The sequence below is a fragment of the Barbatula barbatula genome (genome assembly GCF_947034865.1).
Source record: "Barbatula barbatula genome assembly, chromosome: 11".
Lineage (NCBI taxonomy): Eukaryota > Metazoa > Chordata > Actinopteri > Cypriniformes > Nemacheilidae > Barbatula > Barbatula barbatula.
Genome location: NC_136774.1, coordinates 19,436,493 through 19,459,881, shown reverse-complemented (window position 1 = coordinate 19,459,881; position 23,389 = coordinate 19,436,493). Strand labels below are relative to the sequence as shown.

Here is a 23,389-nt window from a genome sequence, read left to right as displayed (position 1 = left end):
CACTTTACTTTATCATCCCAAAAATATGCTTTTTACTATGCAAGCAAAGGCAAACTCCTGATCCCCTGTTTTGTATGGCCTTCGTCTAATGATAAATCCAGCGCCGTGTTTTGCAATACCAGCCCATTCCAGTTCCACTCAAAACTCCAGTGCCGGTTTCGTAGCATCGATACATTTCCATTTGTTCACAGGCTCCCGAACCACAATAACTCCAGCGCCATGTTTTGCATTCCTTTCTAATCCACCGAGTACTCCAGTTCCTGGTTTTGCAGCATCCCTCTATAGTGTCCATTGCCTATCGCAACGCAGGATGAAGTAGTGGGAACAGAAACACTATGGCTGCCAGTCTTTCCCTGACTCAGGTAATGCAGTCTTTTTACACAAATATAACCCTTCCCAAATCGCTTTCTAGTTCGTCTGTTAGATCCGTTGAGCTTTAGTTTTGTGGTTTGAAGTGATAAAGGGTCACACCCTCGATTCCGATCGCAGCTGTTTAAAGTTGTTTTCAGCCATTTGCTTGGAGAGAGAAAAAGTTTCAGTCTGATCTTTGTGGGACTTGCGTAAGGGCGTAGCTTAGTATGTCAGTGCTGAACTTGGGTGGCTAAAAGTTGATTGAATTTCCACTTCGTTCGTGTCGTAAATCCTCTCAAAGTCGTTCGTTCGTTGCACATCTTGTCTTTTTGCACCTCTTGGCTAAGAACGCAAAACGTGTATCTGTGAGTTCAGATATAAGCTATGTGAAAACCAGTCGTGGAGATCTTGATAAAGTTAACGTTACTTATTTAATTTAAGATTAAGACCGTTTTGACTCAGATCTGACATAACTGTGTAAAATAAACAGAAACTCAGATTGTTTCTAGCGGTATTGTAAAACAGCAGGAAGTTGTGCTGCTTGCTAGCTCTCTTTCTCTCTTTTTGTCTATTAATAAAAGGAACTAAGTGTTGTTTTCTGCTGATAGGGCGTGTTCTGTCCTCGTTCAGTCATTTCCAGTATTTGTCTTGTTTACGGACTTCATAATCGTATACGATAACAACTTTTTGCCGCACTCTACCGAGTTTGTAAACTAATTAGCATGCTAGCTCACGTTAAAGGCTACAGTTGACAGTAGCTAGCTGGCTAAGCGTTCTACAAAGCACAAAAGTTCAAACCCTAAAGGAAAATATGAAAAATTAAGTCAGACGGGTACTTTTTAAAGAGACAGAAACGTCACGCCAGTAAAGTGTGAATGCATGTCCTCTGGATGCTTGCAGATATTCAGATACGACATTTCACGCGTAGAATCACTTCAAGCTGTTTTAAAACCTTTTTATAGTCCACGGGGATTCGTGCATTGATTATGTCGATGGTCTGAAATGTTTCTTCGTATGTTAGCTTTTTATTGCTTGAAGAAAAGCACTGTTCTCTAATGGCAAGGATTGAAATGTTGACCACATGTCTTTTAAACGATGATGTGCATGCATGAAATATGCATGGCATTGGTTTCTTATTGAGAAGAACTTCACGTGTCTGATATGTGTGTGATGTGCTCTGGTCTATACCTTAAACCCATTGATCTCGATTTGTGTGCAATAAAGCACCCCATGGAGTCACTCATATGGCATTCAAAACCTTTGTCTTTGGAGAACACGAAAGGAGATATTTGACTTCCATTGTATGAACACAACACCAGAGACATTTCAGAAAACATCATATTTTGTGTTCCATAGAGGAAAGAGTCCTATACAGGGTTTAAATAAATTGTGGGTGATAAATGACAACAAGTCGTTGTAATGACAATGACATATTTGACTTGAGATCTGGGATTTCTGGAGATATGTTTTGGTAAAATTTAACAGAAACTCTTTGATATTACATATATATATATATATCAGTTTCAACAGATATCTTATATATAATGATTTATTTGTATTTATATGTACCTTGGAAACTGTATTTCGTTGATTTTCCTGATGGCATTGTTTATTGTATTTTTGTGTTGTGGCTTGCTAAGCCTACCGTGACTGACTGAATGGAGAACATGCCAGAATAAGTCACAGGAGATGAGGTGGTATCAGAACGGTCCGAAATCCATAGTTCTTTTAGGGGTGCAACAAAAGCCCATGTTCCTATCTCGACAGGACAAGAAAGTGTTTGGTGGCACTCTGCTAAATATTGTGTGCCAGCATCACATTAGCATGCATGAGGAGAGAGAACTGTTGAACTTCAACCAAAAAGCAGTTGGGATCTGGGCATCTGGCAGAACTTCGTGAAACAGCAAGATGCTAATTCATTATTATACAGACATGTTCGTCGGGGTTGTGTGATGGACTGAATGTCTAATAGCTTTTGATTGACATTGATTGGTGTTTAAAACACTTTCATATTAATATGTTTTTGTAATTTCACTTCATCCTTTCATGTTTTGTAGATGCATAACTAAAGTCTAAATTGGCCAGAAAATGGCAAAAAGCCTCCTGTTTTGTCTACGACGCAATATTTTCTCTTTTCACCCAAAGCATTACTTTCTACTATCTTCAATATAATATCTTCATATAACACAAAGGTGTTTGTTTTTGAAGGCGCTGTGAGACATTTTATTGTTCCCATTAAACAAATATTCGACTGGTTGCCAGATGTTTTTAACACTTTTCAGAGATAGGATGAATCCAACAGTGCCGCCAACAGACTTAGAAGATTGATTTTTAGAAGATCGTGCCATGTAATTCGCTCTTTTACGTTTTGAATAAAGATTTAATTTATTTGACCGTTTGACTTACCAAACCCTGTTTTGTTTCACTTGCAGCTTTCAAGTGGGAATCCTGTCTATGAGAAATACTATCGACAGGTAAGCGTTCTTGATATGTGTTGTTGTCATCATTATATTCAATAGAACATTTGGCAGAAGCAAACACTTATTAACATCACCGCACTGTCAGTTTGAGCTAAAAGCACGGTAAGGCTTCTCCCGTAAGTGACGTTCTCTCAGTAAGTGGATGCCTCTATGAATTAGTGATGACATTTGCAAAGCGAACAGGACAGGGTGAGCATAGCTTCCTTTTTGAATTGCCATGTGGTGTAAATGTCTTGCTGTTGGCCTTTTTTTTTTGCTGTGATGAGCACCAGCTAAGCAAATGTGCATTGATTGTTTCAGTTGTTTATTTTGTTTTATAAATAGTCCAGTTGTGGTTTGGTTTCCCCAAGTGTAAACACACTTGCACTAATAATACATGGCTCTGTTTGTTTGAGCATTCCGACAATGGGAGGAGTTTTGGGGTATTCTATGAAGGATGGGAAACTTTTGGAAAATTGGATGTTATTGATAAAACAATCCTCAATGCGTTGAAATTTAAATTAGCAATTCTTATAAAAAATGTAAAGTGGCACATTTTATTTGTTAGTTTAAGTCCAATTTTGGCTTTTAGTATAATGATTTTGATTTGCTTTTAGGTGTAGGGGTGGTGCTTCAGTATTTCTCAGTTTACATTAAACATTTGTTTTTACAAAGTAGCCATCTTGAAAAATAGTTACTACGAATTATTATGAGATCAGACTGATATATGCATCAATTTGTTAAATAGAAATTTTATTAAACATTTTGAGTTGATCAAAAACGTAGCATTTGTGGAACTATTAAAACAACCTGTATTTCTAGGGCTGCCCCCTTTCAGTCGACTATTCGTTTTTTGGCAAGAAGACACACAATTTCATTTTAAGTGTATACGTGCCACGTTAGTCGCTTTACATGGGCGTTCACTCTAAAACTACCACTAACTTGGATAAAGGAATGCTTTTACGAGCATGTTTCAATGTTTATTTGTCCAAGGGTGTAAGAGTAACATGCTGGCTGAAAATGAGGAATATGCAATCCTACGTTTGGCAGATCTGTTGAGCACATGCGCTGGATCCCTTCGCCATCTGTGCGCTTCTTACTGCAGCCGCATTGGCTTCATTGTGTGCGGGACACCGTGCTCAGTTTTTTGGTGGTGCGGACGGAGAAACTTCCTGCAACATTCCAGAAAGCTAAACATGGCTTAATTCATTAAGATTCAGTATACACCTTAATAAAGCGTATTATGTAAAGAAATGCAGAAGAGCCTGAACGTGAACGGAAAGCGCATCAAAAATGATCACAGGACAAAGTATAAGCGCTTTGAATTCATGTTTGAGGCTTCTGCTTTTCTTTACATAATATGCTTTATTATTTGGTGTTTGCAGAACATTTTGACGCTTTTCCACCATCGCGCACCACCATTCTAAGCACAGTCTGAAACGGTTACAGTTATGTTTCCACGTGAACCTGGTTCGACATGGCACGATTAAAAATTGTTCTAGGCTGGGAATTTTCTGCAGGGTTGTCCAACCGTACCGAATCGTGCTAATGAATGCGCACAGAGGCGTTATAGCTTTGTCTCTAGTGTTGGCAAGGCAGCGCGTGACCTGTCTATGTCTACATTCAAACATTTTTCGTTATCAGCCCTGCAGTGGAAAATGTAACCGTTTACGTACCGGCTGGCACTGAGTGGAACGATTACTGAGTGCAACGAGTGCTCTTATGCTGCGTTAAAAAAACGTGAACAATCGCTTTCCACACTCTTTATTACTCGTGGGAAAAGTTTGTTATTTTCATATGACTGACGCGACCTGACAAATATTTTCAACCTTCACGGAAGAAGAGAATAACGCACGTTCACGGCAATAGCGGCGCTCGATTCGCGTTATTTTTTGCGTTCTGACCTCAGAGTTTTCTTTTGGTTTTAAAGCCGTCTGCTTGATTATTTTCACTGATATGCTCCAATTAGTTGTATTTTTTTTATAATTTATTTTATATTCTGTGTTTAAAATCTTGCCACTATTGAATTTAGTTTTTTAAGTAATACTCACATTATAGGCAATTTTCACATTATAGGCTATTTTTGCGGTCTGATCCGGAGAATGCCCTAATATCTTTTTTCAATTTTCACTAGAGAAATATTATATTGAGACCATATAATCATAACTTGCGGTGTCAAAGCGGATTGCATTATGCGTGCGCATGAGCACTTCATTTATATTTTAAAGGCTCATTATAATGGTTTTGTATAGCTGTGTTATTTAGAACAATGTCACATAAAACATATTTTTCATACATGAAGCTTAAACCATGATCTGACGCATTCCCCATGAAATATTTAAATTAATATCATAAACGTGCAAAAACTAGTCGACTAATGGCCTACATAAACAACTACTAGTCGACTAAAGAAATCTCTATTTGAAGGCAACCCTAAATAGTTTGCTGCTGTCGTTCTGAAACCTTCTCCATATTTTCATCCCCCCTAAATCAATATTATTAGTGCTTGTCACAGTATAAAATAATTTAAAAAGAGAATTTGGACATCTAAAGTGTGTGGGAAGAACAGTGACGATTTATTAGTTGACTTAAATAAGCCATCAACATTTTGCTCTAAAACAGAGAAATCCTAAATAAATATTTTTGAGTATTGACTGTACATGTTATTCCTCCGCAGGTAGATCCGTCCAACAGTGGGCGTGTAGCAGCTGGTGATGCCGCCTTATTTTTGAAGACATCTGGCCTTGCCGATCTGGTCCTTGGCAAGGTAACATCAATAACCGCATGTGTCCATTATAGCAGTGTGGGAAATAAAAATCTTTTAATTGATTAACAAGTTCTTGGAAAGTCAAGATGACTAAAATAGAAACGAACGGGTGGTTTTATTTGCTTTCCTGCTGTATATTTGTGTATTTTTTGCATGTTATTGTGTTTTGTAAATTTAGCAATAAACTAAAAACAATGTTATAACCTCTTTCTTCCAAAACTGCTTAAAATGCACATTTCCATGTTGTGAAACGGGTTGTAATCGACCCAATTGTGTTTTTCCATACACAGATATGGGACTTGGCAGATTCAGAATGCAAAGGCTCACTAAACAAGCAGGTATTTTTGCTAAAACCCAACCCGATGTTATCAAATGTTAAACATGAGCAATGTTTTTGAACCATATTTTCTGTTCTCAGCAATTTTACGTAGCCCTGCGTTTGGTGGCGTGTGCTCAGAATGGATTCGAAGTGTCTCTCAAAAGCCTAAGCACTGCTGTCCCTCCCCCAACTTTTGTGAGTCAAACCCTCACTTCCTCTTCCCTTTCACCGTACCAGGAAAACTATATTCCATTTCCTTCATAAGCCAAGGAGTCCTGGGAGTGTAATACTAATGATTGAAAGCCGAAAAGAGTCTTAAATGTTTAGCACGTTTAGTCTACGTGTGATTAAATGGCTGTTTTTCTGTTTCCTGTCTAGCATGACACTAGTAGCCCTCTTCAGTTTGGACACGTGCCTGTTGACTGTCCATGGGCAGTCAAGGTAAGATATCATCAACAGATTGTTAGAATTGTATCTCTGTCTTGGCTTAGATGCACACGTAATGCTTATAAATAACTTCAAAGACTAATTTTGCAGTTTAACGTGTTTTTGTCTGTTACATGTGTCGTGTAGCCAGAGGAGAAGCTGAAATTCGACGCCATCTTTGACAGCCTCTCTCCGGTGGGCGGCATGCTCACGGGCGATAAGGTCAAACCAGTGCTCCTCAATTCTAAACTCCCTGTGGATGTTCTTGGCAGGGTAAGACGAGAAGGGTGACAAGCCTAGTTATAATATCGAGGCGCGTGTTTAGGTTTAACCACAAGGCTGCGCTCTTGAGCTATTACATGAGTCACATTGAAGTGTAGAGATCTATCAAAAAGGACAAAAGACGACGGTTGCTTTCAGCAGTATCCGCAATTCTGTTTTGGTTTTCACGTGGAACACTGGTCAAGAGCACAGAGCACTTGTTAAAATGCAATGATAGTTTGAAATCTAAATTATGAAGCTTGAACTAAATCAGTCATTTAGGACTTAATAAGCCATCTTCATACCTCCACCAATAGGTGATTGTGTAAAGACCAAAAAGCATATACATGAAACAAACATAATTGTGAGAATGACGTCTTCATATAAACTGAATGTATCTGATCTCTCTGTCTTGTGTGTCATGAATGTTACAGGTTTGGGAGCTGAGTGACATCGACAGAGATGGAATGCTGGACAAAGATGAGTTTGCTGTGGTGAGTCATAAACAAATCATTGTTTATGTTGAACTTGCCGTGGCAGTTCCCAGGTTTTTCTGTTTCCAGTGTCTTTATGGTAAACGTGATGTTTGGCCAGTTACATAAACAAAGTCACTATGTTAAACGTCCAGTGTATGAAATTCAGCTGCACCTAGGGGTGAGGTTGCGAATTGTAACCACTACAAGCTAAAGCAAATGTAATGTAGCATCTAAAGCTTTGTTATATAAAGGAGTTGACTTCCTGTGTGACTGTTCCAAACGTCACTTCTCTCCAGATGTTGTTTCATCTCTACTGCTCTGTTGTGTTTGTTATGAAATTGCTCTGCTTGATTTCTGCACCCGTGAGGGCATTAAATCCAATTTATAGAATACGTTCATAAAATATTTTCACTCTAGGTTTTGCCGTCCGTTTTCGCTTTAATGAAAATGAGATGTTTAAAATGGCAGGTTACGTTACTTACCTTTATGTTGGTCAAACTGATGCAAAATCGTACAGCTCAACTTAATACATGACAACTCAAATAATCGGGTTAAGTTAACATCAAGCTTATCGTGGATGTTTGTGTTTTAGGCCATGTATTTAGTATACAGAGCCCTGGAGTCTGAGACGGTTCCCATGACTTTGCCTGCCGGTCTTGTTCCATCATCGAAAAGGAAAAAAATGACGCCACCGCCTGTGATGCCACTCCTACCACCTGCACCGTCTAAAGAGAGAGGCCCCACCCACTCTGGTTCCAAAACACTCCCAGCGAAACCTGCACCACCACAGGTCCTGTTCACTTTACATACCCAATGAATGTGTTTTAGATTTCTACAAACAGTTTTGACAGTTTGTATACAAAACAAGTGTTGCCACAAATGAACTTTGTCACAGAGCCTTTTTAATAAATAGTTTATGTCTGTGTCTGTCTGTATACAGTGGGTGGTATCTCCTGCAGATAAAGCCAAATACGATGAGTTATTTACCAAGACAGACAGTGACATGGATGGTTTGGTATCAGGTGCTGAGGTCAGAGATATATTTCTGAAGACTGGTTTGCCATCCGCCACCTTGGCACACATTTGGTGAGTTGCCAGTCCCTGTATATATTTCTATCATTTGTTTAATTTTACGTAAATTCTCATGGAACTGATCTATCTCTAGTTATGACTAATGTTCCTTAGGTTATACAAATTTGTATAGTAATGTGTACGTTTGCATAGGGAGCTTTGCGATATCTGTGACATCGGAAAGCTGACCAAGGAGCAGTTTGCAGTGGCACTCCATCTCATCAATCAGAAGCTCTCAAAGGGAATAGACCCGCCCCAGACGCTCTCTCCAGAAATGATCCCTCCGTCTGATAGGGTGGCACGACAGGCGGTAATGTTTCTTTCAGGATTCATATAATGAACTTGCCAGTGATGTTGATTGTTCATTGGAAAGTAAATAGAAAAGCATCAATTTAGAAAGTTTCTGAAATTATAGGACTGAACTTGAATGAAATCATCTGTCACTTAGATATTTACATGTAATCACAGCATCTAAATAAATATTAGACTACATTTTGGACTAATGCATTTTTTACATGTTTCTGCCTCTGTTGCTTAGCAGAACAATGCTGTGTCAGCTCTAGCTGCGGATTTCTCGGCTATTAAAGAGTTGGACTCGCTTAGTAATGAAATCATGGAGCTACAGAGGTGAGTTACTGATCTGAGTCCTAACACACTGTATTACCCCTACAATTTCAATCCTAACCTTGTTTATATAGGGATTAACGGTATACTAGCTACAAACAAGTACATTTTACTCATCATTTCTGGGGTTAATATTCTTTTTATCACCAAGCCAGCTGTTTAGTGTGTGTGTGTAACAGAGGTATTTTTTGTGCTGTTCTTGGGTATTGTTGTCACACAGGTGCGCAAGTGTTTCTGAAACCACAGAAAGAGAAGTGTGGAGTTGAAAATAATCTCATTGTGTTTTATGCCCAAATCTGTGTTTAGGTCATGAAAGATTCACTCATGAATGCTTTCTTGAATGAATATCCAGTTACTTTGTGTTCCCTACTGTTGTCATCATAATGTAGAAGGTCACCTCAAAATGAATTGGACACTTGTGCCATATACCGTGGTGTGTTTATGCAAAATCTCTGCATTTTGTGAGTTGGTTTTGTGGTTGCATATGGATTATGCAAGAGACTGGTGTGATCTTGCATACTGTTCTGGAACTATACTTCATCGTTTAACCACTGTTGTCCAGACATCAGTATCAGCTTGTAGTAAAGCCGCAGAACAAAATAAGACACCATTTCAACATTTTCATTTTTTCCTGAATATACTATTTATAGGTATGTGTAAAATGATCATTTTTGTCTAATTCTATGGACTACTAACAATATTTCTACCAAATATTTCTGTTTGCATTTATTTGCGGAAAATGAAAACAGGAGAAACGGGTGAGAATAAAGATTATCTGTCTTTTACAGACCTCAAATACTGCAATGAAAACACGTTCAGTTTCACTTTTAAAGGGATACTTTTTTAACATTTTAATTCTGTCATCATTTACACCTTCAAGTTGTTTCAAAATGTCTTTGTTCTGATGAACACAGAGAAATATATTTGGAAGAATATGCTTATAAACAAACAGATCTTGTCCCCCATTGACTCCCATAGTAGGAACAATCACTTGTAACATGTTTTTGCTGTTGAATAGTTAAGAAGACATTTGAAGAATGTAGGACAGCAAACAGTTCTGGGGCACTTTTGACCACCATTATAATGTTTCCTACTATGGTAGTCAATGAGGGGGAAATCTGTCCGGCTATAAGCATTCTTCCAAATATCTTTCTCTGTGTTCATCAGAACAAAGAAATGTATACAGATTTGAAACAACCCGAAGGTGAGCAACCAAAAATGAAAATCCTTTTATTATTTAAAGTATCCCTGTAAGCAATCCATCAGTTATATTTGAAGAGTTTGGTTCCAAAATAAGATAACTCTTTTTCTTAATAATTCTTTTTTTTCATAAATCATGTTTTTTTATTGTGCATTTCAATTAATATCAATCAAACGGCAGTTGGTTTGTTTTGATTTATAATAACCTAAATTAATACAGCTAATTAACACAATAAAAGCATGACATAATAAAAAACATGATTTTTGAAGTTGCAAATGAAGTTATCTCATTATTGAACCAAACTCTTCATTGCACATGTATTTAGGAAAATATTTTTTTATGTGATAGCCTCGATTTTTATGACAGTTTTATGTGTCTTGTCGTGCTGTCCATCTTTCACATGTCACTCTTGCGATTTGACTTTCATAAAATTCAGACACTGGACTGGAATGGCCACAACACATCTAGAAATGCTTAACAAATCAAATTTGGAATGGTTTCTTAATTTTTTTGCGGCTATACTGTACATACAAACATTCATTTTCTATAAATATTTGTTGGCAATATTAATGCAGCATGCTTTTTGTGAACTATGTAGAATTTATGAAGAGCCTTATTTACATATAAAGTGGTTTGTGAAGGAAAGACTGCCAGTAGCTCAGTTTTTTTATATGTGCACCAATGGATAAACTATATTGTTGGTGGTTAGTGAATGAGGTTTGGGGTGAATGAGGTTTTTGCACTAAAATACGTTATAATGTAACGCGTGTGGATGGCATATACTGTACAAATCCTTAAATAACTTCCTGTAAGCAGCAGTGAGTATCTAGAGGTTAACACCTCACTTGTAATGGGTGGCACTGCCCCACGGGAGGAGAGGAGGGGCTCTCGCACAGAAAGACTTCCGCTACCCCACACCTTTTGTTTTCTCATTTACAGAATTTGAGTGAGCTGACAGGTACCGCTCTTTACTTTTGTTCAATGTGAGGCAGGTGCTTTCGGCAGATCTAGCACTTCTCACTTCCTTCTTGACGGAAAGTGAAAGAGAGAGAGAAATAATAATCAGTCACTTTGAAATGGAGACAGGAGATGATGAAATAGAATAGAAATCGCAAAGATTTATCCTATACGATGGGCTGTCATTTTGTGCTAAAATGATGAGGGCGTTTCGGGATTGCCTTAGATCTCCACGGCAACGTGCAGCCTCAGGTGACAGGTAAGGATAGGCCACGCCTCTTTCTCAAAGAGGATGCTGTGTTTTTGTGCTCAACGGAGCTGTTTGATGCATGCTCATTGCTGGGAAGTTTTTGGATGATTGCTTTGTTTAGAACGTGTGCCAAGACCTGCCTTTTAAACGCCTGTTTGCTGTTCTTGTATCCTGTTTTAGTCTCTCTCTTATTTTCTTCTCTCTCTTCTCTCCTGGGAGTCTCTGACTCAGTTTGTATTTATTGATTTATGGTCAGGTCTGTGAGTTTCTCTTGTTGCTGGGAAGATTGCCGCATGCACTGACTGTTTCGAAGAAACCTTGAGTCAGAGCTTTATGCAGTTCACCCAGGTTCTTCTACAAGAAGTTTTGTTTTTGATGAATCCTGTACGTGAAGATTACTGATATTTATGTTACCCTTAAATCTATATTATTTTTCTATTTAATTCTTCGAACTTTGCAGATATCCCACACCGATACAACACTTAAATTCTGTCATCATTCATTTACCCTGTCATTCCAACCTGTTTGTCTTTCATTCTTCAGCACAACACAAAAGAAGTCATACAGATTTGGAATGAAATGAGTGTTTATGAGTAATGAATGCATTATCATCTTCGGATAAATTGTCCCCTAAACCCACATGACCTCACAATGATACAGATTCATAAATTAAACAAATCATGCATATAATTTATTCCAGCTCCACATCCCCCATCTTGCATCCTCTACCTCTCCCTCTCCCTCTCTCTCTCTACTTCTCTCCTCCCATTCTTCCTGACATCCATAAAACCATCTGCTGGCACACTCGCAAACAACCTCTCCTCTCTCTCCCACACACTTGTGCTCCGGCAGCGGATGCAGAGATGGTGCTGGATGGAGATACTGTTCAATCTGCTCCTGGCGGGTGGCTGTCTGTGCCTGCTGTCGCCTCTGTGATTAAATACTCTTGTCTGTGCTGGTCTTTCAGGGAGAAGAGTGTAGTGGAACAGGACATCAAAGAGCAAGAAGAAACAATACGACAGAGGACCAGCGAAGTCCAGGTATGAGCGAGCCAGTTATTTTAAACCTAAACAAATGTGCTATTTTTATTTATTGTAAGGCTGCTAATGCTGACATGACAGACATAAATACACATATGGACAAGTATAAAATAATTTAGTAAACATATGTAGTATTACAGAACTTGTTTACAGTACATTTTGATCAAATAACTTAAAATCCAATATCATAATGAAAGAAAATCTTATGCAAAGAATCCTTTTTTCAAGAGTGTTCCTCAAATTATGGTATGCACCCTTATGTGGTTTTAAACCCCACATAAATATTAAGCATCATTTCAGGAACTAAGTCTCAGTCATTTCTGTTTTCAAAAATATATTCAGTACGGTCTTTTCATCCTCCCACAGTACGAATGTCATACTTTTTTTTGTTCTTGGTTGAATTGTATATCGCGATCCGTTTTGTAGTTTTTCTATATGTACAGATGTATTCTATCTGCTCTTTGCACATCATCATGTTTATTGAGCCGTATTACCGAATCAACAAAGAACCAAACAAACCGAACAGAAGCAAGCTTTTGTCTGTCTGTCTTGTCTGCCGATAGACCGTGATGAGAGAACAGATTCATGATGTGCAGAGTTAAAAGAAGTTCAAGGTCTTTGTGTCTTCTTGCTTCATAAATTCAGTGTTTGTCATTTCCATAGTGATCTACACCCTCTCTATGTCTTTCCCAGACTGTGTGATAATTCAATTTCCTGTGCATAATGTCATGCTTTTGTTCGTAGCTCCTTTATGCTTCTGAATTTCATCTTGAACAGAGTGCAGATTCTTTTATGATGTTTCTTTAGTTTGGGTTGTTCAGGTTATTGTATTTATACATGAACGTTTGTCAAGATGTTGTATAATGCTGCGTTTTGCCTGGACAGATGGGCAGCTAATGGAATGGAAAAGCAACTGTGTGTGTGCGCACACAGGAAGTGAACAGAGCCTGTTGTGTGTGCATGTGTTTATATGGATATTAAATGGAGATCCGTGCACAGTCTTATTGACTGCACAGCTGGTTGTTCTTTCAAATGTTCTCCTTTTCTGTCATCCAACAAGGCACCTTATCCTTTTGATTTTATTAGCATTTTTGCATCTGAAAATGTCCCACCTGTGGTTTCGATAGCTAGCTCAGAGACCTGCAATTATCGGAAACGATAGAAAATATGTGCAATTTTAGTCGATTTACCAATAAGCTTGAAATGCCACCTGCATAAATATGAATATAAACTATGTATTTGCATATATGCAGATTGGTTCATGTCATTAAGTCTCTGAAATGTTAAAATATATTTTGAAATGAAATAAACATTGATTTCTGTATTGGTGTGTTTAAGGGACATCCATCAACCCCAATATAGTCTTGATCAGCGCTCACACCTACAAAAGCAAAACATTAAGACTATAAAAAGATCAATAGCATAAGATATCAGAGACAAGGGCCTATCACAGATTATAAATGTAATCAATATTTATTTTGGCTGTTAATAGATTGGCCTTGAAACACAGTTCTGGTGTCGAAGCTCTCCGCTCAGTTTATACCCTGGGATGAAGAATAGACTCCATTTCGAGGGTCGTTGGCTCTATCACAGCCTGTGATTGGTGCACGGGACGTGTGAAGGTTTCCATCTACAACAGTTACTGAGCTTTGCAGCAGCAGACCTGTTATTTTTAGCACACCCATTTTAGCACAACCCGTGTTCTCTCCGTGTGAGAGGTAAAGAGGAAATGACACAGGAAATTATCCAGCTGTCTTCGGCCATCACTATAGATATTCTTCTAATGGCTTAAAAAAGTGACATTTAAACACATCATATATTTTATCCTTAATCCCAGTTAACTAAACGCTCTTCGTGGCTTTCTATGTATCTTCTTGCCCCATTGTCGTTGTAGGTATGTAAGTGTACTACTACCCGTAGTAGTATGTAATGAACACATGGTGTGACATGTTTAGAGATGTGCAGTTTAACTGGTGAAGCAGTGCAAAGGATATGTGTTTGATTCCCCCGAATTGATAAAGCATGTGCGCACCCTTTGCCAACAAAACACAGACATCAGTTTCACTCAACACGTGCGGTTTAAGTCCGGCATCTTAAGTCCAACACATGCTCCTTCTCCCGCTCTCCTTGGTTGACGTGTGGACATGCCACATGCTTCTCCCGGAGAATTGTCCAATAAGGGACTAAGAAAAGTTGAGGAAACGGACGAAAACTGCACAAAGAATGGGCACAGAAATAATACGTCATAGGTCCAACTCGTTTTTTGACAAGAGAAGACGGCTTAACATTGTTAATAAGTCAGAATGCAAGAAACACTGTTGCATGGCCGCTTTAACGTTGGGCTCTTTTTCTTAGGACCTGCAGGAGGAGGTGCTGAAGGGCTCAGAGGAGCTGGGACGATTGCAGGCGGAGCGACAGGAGGTGCAAGAGAAGCTGGAGAGGCTGGACGAGCAGAAACGCTCTCTCGAGGAACAGCTTTCACTCATACAGCAGCAATGCAGTCAGGAGAGCCAACTGGTATACAACCATCAGTATTGAAAAGATCAAACGTCAAAGGAATAGTTTACCCTAAAATAAAAAAATCTGTCATGATTTATTCACTTTTATGTCGCTCAGAATCTGTATATGACTTCCTTCTGTGGAACACAAAAGAAGATATTTTGAGAAAGGTCTCAGTGGTTTTGTCAATGGGAGCCAATGTTGTTAGGTTACAAACATTCATAAAAAATATATAATTTTGTCTTAAAGATTTCAAGACATTGGTTGTCTTAAAATGGCTTTTAATGCCACAGTTGGCCTTGTTTTAATTTTGTTTGCATGTAGTGGGAAAGAATTTATTAACCACTACCCTAAAGTTAATTATTGTTCCCAATAACTAGATTTCTATAACCATTTCCAGATACAGTCACTGCAGGTGGAGCACTCGGAGCAGGAACAGAGAATTGGTGACTATGAAGAGGAGCTGACCAGAGCTCGGGAAGAGTTACTCGGTCTGCAGGACGAGACACGGCGCCTTGGAGAGACGGTGGAATCTGCTCGTGCTCAACTATTCCCTCTAGAGGACGCTGTTAAAGAATCACACACACAGATTACTCAGGTCAGTGATATTTCTATTTCTTCCCGTTTATCTGGAATGTCACAAGTGCTTTAGAGATGGAGAATTTTCTATTTATTGATGATCATTTTTTTATACTAGGGCGTATTTACCGCTGCAGTAAAAATTAAGAGGCAATTCCAAATTTTCATTTTATCAGCATTTCTAGGTGTATTGTGTCCAATCCAGTGTCTGTTAAATTTCAACAAAATCAAACATTAAATCATCCAACTGCAATGTGAAAGACAGACGGCATGACAACCTCATTTTGTATCACGGTTTTCATGTGTCTTATCACATCAAAAAATATTGTTGAAATTTTCCTAAATACATGTACAAATATTACTGTTGTATTAACTTTGATTTCAGTTTTGCAGTATTTGAGGTCTGAACAAATACAGAGCCGCTTTTCTGCACCTGTTTCTAGAGTTTTTCTGGAAATATAAATAAAAATATTATTTGAAACTATTGCTAGCAGTTCACAGAACGAAACAAAAATGATCATTTTACTTAAACACATACCTATAGTAAATAAAGAAAAACTGAAAACAATTTAGAAGTGGTCTTATTTTTTTGTGCGGCTGTATATGTGCATGAAATATTAAATAGGGTTGTTTAAATGTCATACAAGACTCTCTTCTGTGTGTGCTGCCATAAATCATCACGCTGTTAGATATGATCATCTTCTCATGAATAAATCAGCGCTACATATTTCCACACAGGATTTCTAACAGATTCACTTCCGTACTGAAAATTAGCTGGCATTCCGTTTAAATCCATTTCAAATGCGGTCCATTCATTTAGCTCTGAATCAAGAAATCCCCTACATGTTTTTCCAGCATTATATATTTTCAGTCTGCCCATCACACATTTTTTTTGACCGCATCCTTTATATTGCTATCTTAACCTAACACCCTGTTCCTCTTTTACACGCCCTGTTCCTCTTTTTCAGCTTATCTTATTTATTTTCTTGTCTGGACACATTCAAATTCATTGTTGTCGTTCATGGTAGGAACAAGAGCATTTGACAGAGCTGAAAGCGGAGGAGAGAGAAGTGACGGCACGGCTGACCTGGAAAGTGTTGGAGGAGCCGGTGCTCGTAAACGGAACGGTGCCCTCTTCTGATCACTCAGAGCAACTGCAGTGGTCTCAACTCGCACCATCTCCACCAGAGAATCCAAAGCAGAACAAAAGCCTTAATGAAGATGAGCAGGCATCCACAGATGAGCCGCAGGAGCTCAGAGTCACAAAGGAACAGCCTGGATCAGATGCAGAGGAGACGCCTGTCAGTCCAGAGGAGCAGGAGCCTAAAGCTGACTTTTATAGCGCTGATCTTTATAACAGTGATCTTTTCTCCAGCGCCTTCTCCACTGTCAGCTCCTCTAATGTAGCCTGGCCTCAGCAGAATATGGTGAGGTGTCACTTCCTGTTCGCTTATTGTTAGAGCTGCACACTAAACGATAGAATATGCTATGTCTTGGTATTAATGTCTTTATATTTTTATCTTTAATATCAGATATTCTAATATCTGTTTTCAGGAAATGACCTCGGGTCCAGCTAACACACAACTGGATGAGGAGACAGAGGAGGAGAAGGAAAATACAGAGGAGCGGCCTGCCACCAGCACACCAAAGGTGAGCAACAAACTTCCTTAAAGTTTCATTAATTAGTTCATTTTAATAAAGTTTATACTAATGCCTTTGGATTATATGACGTGTAGGTTGAAACTGTGGAGAAGGAAGCTGCTCAACCAGTTTCACTCCCACCCACCGGTCCTGGCGTGGATTTCTTTCAGTCTGACCCCTTTACAGACAGTAAGATCTACACGTATCTTAAACAATAATAATAATATTGGGGGTATAGACTAGTTAAAAAATATCTGGATTGGTAGGTTTAACGTTATAGATTTAAACCCTGCAGGGATTGTGCTTGTTATACGTTCTTTAGGTTACTCTGGTTAAAAGCATTAGCTAATTGGTAAACCTCTTTTGCAGGTGACCCATTCACCGATGACCCTTTCTCAAAGGTCGACATCGCTGGTGAGCATGGTCTTACTGTTGTAGGTTCTATTTATCTGTATAATATATCCAGTTGCTTAAATTAACTTCAATTTATAACGATTTTGTTTATTTTCTGTCCAGATCCTTTCGGCGGTGACCCCTTTAAAGGCACGGACCCGTTTGCGGCAGACAACTTCTTCAAACAGTCTTCAGCTAGTTTCCCTTCAGAAGACCCTTTCAGTTCATCTGACCCCTTCACCACCACAGGCCCAAAGGAGACAGATCCATTCTCATCCAAAACGAACGACACTGTCACTCCAGATCCATTCTCTTCTAGCAGTAGTAGCATCCCAGACGTCGATCCGTTTAAATCTAAAATGGATGCACGGGCAGACCCTGATCCATTTAGCTCATCTGGCACAGGGCACGACCCGTTTGGAGCGCCGGAGATTCCTGCAGTGAGTGTTTCATACTTTCCGTAAAAGCGACTGCCAGGAATATAAAAGTGTATTTGTATAAAATTTTATTTCATGACATGGGTTGAAGGGCTTAATTTGATCTTAAACTTGTCTTTTTCCATTTCAGAGAGAGGGGCCAGCAGCAACCAATGATCCGTTTGCTCCAGGAGGAATTACAGTGGTTGCTAACTCAGACCCAGGTACTGTAGGACTTCATAAACGACATGTTTTATAAAATCCAGAGCAAATAAATAATTTACAATTATGCATTTTTCAGACACTTTTATCCCATCAGTATACCTTGCAAATTGAGCTACAGGAATCCAGTTTTTACAAATTCACTTTGACTTAAGTATAGTTTTTAGTTGAATGTGTCTACTTCTGGTGTATTCTGCTTCAAAACAGGATCAAAAAGTATCCGGAAATGTATTATTATCTGCTTCTTTGTTTCAGATCCGTTTGCAGCAGTGTTTGGCAATGAAACGTTTGTTGGAGGTTTTGCAGACTTCAGTAGCTTAGCGAAGGTTAGAATTGTGAACACACTGCAAAGAAGTTTTTGATTTTTCAGGTTTATTATTGATAAACCTGATGATGAACTTTTGTCTTTCAGTCTAATGGTGATCCATTTGACTCCAGCACAAACATCAATTTATTTAAGGAGAACACAGAGTCAGATGTTCCTCCAGCATTACCGCCCAAAACCGGAACACCCACCAGACCTCCCCCTCCCCCCCCAGGTCAGTCCTCAAAACACTCCCGGTTCCGCATTGCGTTTGGAAACAATGTGTTTTGTTGTCATTTTTGCCATCCCTTAGACCTCTATCCTGTGTATTTTCTTGAAGGTAAGCGGTCCAACATTCACAGATCGGAGTCGTCCGAGTCATTTCAGAGGCGTGGTCTGTCCAAGGCAGAGGGTTCTGGAGAGTTCTCCTCCCTCCCAGCTAAAGACTCGGTACCAGATCCTTTCGCCCCTTCCTCGCCCCACCAAGTCACGTGTGACCCCGCACGATTCGCCAGCTTTGACAAAGTGAGCTCCTCCCCCTCTCCTGAACCCCAGTAGTGTGAACCCTGACATTTCACCTCCGTCGAGCAGCAGCCTTGACCTCTCGTCCCCACACAGCCAAATCTTTCATTTTGTTTTGTGAAAAAAAATGTATATATATCCAGTATTTTTATGTCCTTTGCTCTATAATCTGTGCTTCAGTTTATTAAATAGCTGTCATTGTTTATGCATTGTCTTTTGTAGATATACTACAGATGATAATATTTAAATACTTGTGGTCTTTGCTTCTACAAAAAAGGCCCAGACGTTATCTAGAGGAATGTATCGAAATGCTTAAACGTAAGGAAAATATGTATATTTATGATATTGCATATTCCTAACACGACGCATACGTTCTCACTGGCTGTGGAAGGAGAGGCGGGGCTGCTTGCTATTTGCTGCTCTCAATTCACCAACCCGTTCTTTGTCATGTTCTCCATCATTGGTTGAGGCTTTATTCCTTCTTGCACGTTCATTGCCTCGCTGTACCTCGATTCACTGACTTGTCTCGCCTTACCCTGCACCACACAAACTAATCCCTTGTGTCCACGTGTCTGTTTGCCCTTCTCCTTCTCTTTTGACCCTTTTCGTTGGTTGAGCACGTCCTGGTTGTGGATTCTAACTGCATCCCGTGTGTCTTTGCGCCATCTCATTTTCTAGATGATATATTATTTTGTTCTTACACAGAAGATTTGCTACTTAATCAGCTTCAGTGCCGGCATTGCCTGTTGGCACCTTTTTGTATTCTTTTTAATTATAATTATAGAGATTGTTTTATCTGATTTTGCCACTGTGGCCTTTCTTTATCAGATGGTGCGTCAAATAAATTAATATTTGTTTTGATGACAAACATCTCAGATATTTTCAAATGAAGAGCCCTCTGTCTTTTGCCTTCTAAAGTAGTTTAGTTGTCATTTGTGTGTGATCTGTATCTGTTATAACATCTCCAAATCCGTGATCATCCTGTGTGAAATGTCTGCATGTTCAATGTCTAGCATGAGGGGCTGTTAAGGACTCAACACACCAGTATATCAGTGGAAATGTCATCATAAAATGTCAAAAGATTTCCGATTTTATAAAGAACCTTGGTAACTCCGTACAATAAGATTATATTTATTCATTCAATTAATTAATTTCATTAAATATGAATTACATTCATTTATTACACTTTGGTAATGTTAGTTAATATCAATTCAGTTGTTACATTTCTGTTCATGTTATGTTCACAGATAAAACTCATGAGTTCATTTGCAAAACCACAACAACAAAAAAAAATCATGTATTTTATTGTGCAATATTTTTATTGTTTTAGTGTACTGTATTTTGCAGACATCATTACTTAAAGGGATAGTTCACCCCAATTGAACATTCTGTCATCATTTACAGTGTAGGAAAACAAACAGTTTTGGGTCACCTTTAACTACCATTTAATTTCACCTACTATGGTAGTCAATGATGTCCCAGAAATGTCAGTCGCTAACATTTTTGCCAAATATATTTCTTTGTGTTCAACATTACAAAGACATTTAGACAGGCTTGAAACAACTTGGTGGGGGGGGTAATTCATGACAGATTTTTGGGTAGTATCCCTTTAAGGGATGAATATAAAATAATGAACTGTCAATCAGAGGTTTTCCATAAAACTACACATTACATTTTGTTATGGGTGCATACATTGGGCACCATGAAATGTAAAAATATTCCCATGTGCTTTTAGGCGTCTTGAAAAACTAATTTTTATCGATAAAGTTAAATGCCATTGTGGAGCCAGTGTTTACTTATTACTTGGTAAGTTAAACGTTTAGGAGTGTTAGATTTTAACTATGTACACTTTTTATAACACCTATGTCTTTATAGTAAAATATACATAATTTATATTATTGAATAATTATTTATTTTGTATACTGTAGTTATGACAAGATGTCACTAAGTGTTGTCTATAGTAACGCATTGGTAGATGTGTAGACCAGTTTTAATTCATGTCTATTTACCACAAAATTCAAGTTTGCAAGGTAGGAACATTGCATGCCCCCCTTATATGTTAGAATGCAAGTGTAAATTGAAGGGCTTCTGATAGGGTTATGGTGTGTTTGTGTGTGGAGCAGTACCCCACGGAGGAGGACATGATAGAGTGGGTGAAACGGGAGAGCGAGAGAGAGGAGAGGGAGCGCTTGGTTCGTGTGGTCCAGCAGGAGCAGGAGGATCTGGAGCTGGCGATAGCCCTTAGCAAGTCTGAGCTTTCTTAACCCAAACTGGACACCACCCAATCACACAGAGGAGAAGCGGGAGAGGAGGAAGTGTTTTAACAACTAACCACTTGATGATTCCAGCTCCCTTTGTACATCTATTGACTTCTGGTTCCTGGTCGGTGGAAAGTATTTGAAGAGTGGAAGGTAACAGACTAATCGCAGCCTTCTTGGCTTGAAACCTCCTGTGTTACTCCCTTGTGCTTTTAAATGACCTCAAATCAAGAGACCCTGAGACCGGTCTCGTGGACTGCTCAAAATCCATGTGACTTTTGTCAAATTTATTGTAAATGATAAACAAGTGTTTGGGCAGATTGACTCCCGTTTAATTGAAGTACATTTTAGAATTGTTCGAAATTTACCCATGAAGTTCATATGGGGAAGAAATCCTTGTTAAACATACTCCAGGTGCTAGGTTTGATCTCATCGTGTTTCGAGTAACATTAATACATTTGTGGAACGTTTACAAAGCAAGCAAACCGGGCAGCTTCATCTGCTTTTCAACGTTTCAGCAATGGTTCTCTAACCCAATGGGTTTATGGTGGGCATGTTTGTCCCCTCTCAGGAACATATCCCACAAGCCATCAAGCCTCAGATTTCTAACACACATTCTTGCTACAATATCAGAAGTCCCTCTGAAATGTTTCTGTTACCACACTAAAATACTTAAAGAGACCATTGATGAAATTTAGAAAAGTAATGTGTGACCACCATTCACTCCATGTTTGATCTTTTGAAGAATCCACATCTTGACAAACGTCTTCAAGAATCACTATTTGAAAATGACAAATTCATAAGTAGGTGTTGTAATTAATGAGAACTATTGAAAAATATTGTACATATTTGTGAATTTGTTTGCCAGTAATCTTGTACTACAGTCTATTCGTATCTAAATCATATTCTGTTTTATAAATGTCTTCGTAAAATGCACAATATAGGCAGTCTGCTCCTAATAGGAAAAAATGTCCCTTTGTCTCAATAAATGTCGAAGCAATAGCGTTAAAGTTGAGAAATCTCATTATTCGATGGCCGTAAATTGAATTTTATCAATAATAATGAAGTTGAAGCGGGCTGTCTTTTAAAGTGCCTAACCTTTCTACTTTGCCTTGTATAGATATTACGCAAGGTTCAATTGAAAATGATTTGGTGTTGCTTATAGTTTCACTACTTCCAGTGCTCCTGGTGTTATTTTAAAAGCTCTTTTATATGTGCACAATCTTATTGGTATACCATTACAGAGCTGTGTAACACTTAATTTGTCATAACCATTTCAATTGTCAGTACAATAGTTTCACCAGTAGGTGGATCCACTCACACTATTTGCCTGAAAGACAAGAACCTGCTCTGGTCTGCATTGTCTGGACTCTCTATTGGCTGTGGCTGGTTTCTGTTCCCTGTTTGTACAATAGATTGACTTTGTGAAGGTGTCATTATACACAGACTTTATATGTGAAAGCATTTGACAACAGGTTGGGAAAAGGGAAGGGACGGTAAAGCTCTTTTTGTTTTAAATACTTTCAGATGTTTGCAGGATTGCCCTTTGATATCAGTGTGATGTTGGTTTTAGGACACTAGTTTGCCTTTGGACAAAGAAATATGTGGTGTACGTGGGAAAAAACACAACAGATTAAATATCCCCTTTTGTCAATCAGAATTTTCTCTCAACGGTGCAACATTTACATGAAAATTATTAGAATTTGCATTTTTACTGTCAATAGGAGAAAAGTATTACAATACTCCATTCTGAACCCAGTGCTTTATGTTCTGTTTATGGCTGCTGCTGTCTTGTGCAGTTTATAAACATACCCTCTTATGCTCTATGACCATACTGTATATGTATGTATGTATATGCTTTGTGTGCCTCTAAAAGAAAACCACTTGTATGTTGGCCACTGACTGCCTTTTAAGAACAGGCTAATTGTATTGTATTTTATTTTTTTAACTTCCCTTCATTGGAGGCTATTCTTTAAATATGTTGAGTAATATGTCATTAAAATGAACAAAATAAATATGACGCTATTAATATGGTGGTGATTGTTATGGTCTTTATTATTACTATGCGAATATGAAAATGAAATTTATTTCTGTGGATTTAATAGCTAGCATCAGGGTATTGCAATGCATTATGGGATTTGTGACCGCCTACTGAACTCGATAGGAAGTTCTTGATGTGTTTATTTTAGATTGACACATTGCATGTAGATTAAAGCAATTTCTATATTTAATTTTAATGTCCAGTGTGTAATTTTTTGAAGGATCTATATATATGTATATTTAATATACATAATTATGTCTTTAGAGGTCTATTAAGATCTTGCATAACGTAGTGTTATCTTTTTACTATCTT

At 38.4% G+C, this 23,389-nt stretch overlaps 1 protein-coding gene across 2 annotated transcripts; it reads left to right on the top strand.

The window, feature by feature from the left end:
* Window positions 1–198: 198 nt before the first annotated feature.
* Window positions 199–23,071, top strand: eps15 (epidermal growth factor receptor pathway substrate 15). Of its 2 annotated transcripts, none has more exons than XM_079467560.1 (25): window positions 199–362; window positions 2,784–2,825; window positions 5,488–5,577; window positions 5,868–5,915; window positions 5,996–6,091; window positions 6,275–6,337; window positions 6,470–6,595; window positions 7,018–7,077; window positions 7,652–7,849; window positions 8,000–8,145; window positions 8,284–8,440; window positions 8,672–8,757; window positions 12,130–12,202; window positions 14,558–14,719; window positions 15,102–15,299; window positions 16,309–16,707; window positions 16,835–16,930; window positions 17,017–17,110; window positions 17,291–17,335; window positions 17,438–17,754; window positions 17,882–17,954; window positions 18,208–18,278; window positions 18,365–18,491; window positions 18,597–18,781; window positions 20,902–23,071. In XM_079467560.1, the coding sequence occupies exons 1-25, from the start codon at window positions 336–338 to the stop codon at window positions 21,040–21,042; spliced, it is 3,120 nt and encodes a 1,039-aa protein (XP_079323686.1). In that variant the 5' UTR covers window positions 199–335; the 3' UTR covers window positions 21,043–23,071. The 2 variants fall into 2 exon arrangements, with proteins under 2 accessions (XP_079323686.1, XP_079323685.1); XM_079467559.1 differs by having other exon boundaries at window positions 8,669–8,757.
* Window positions 23,072–23,389: the final 318 nt, after the last annotated feature.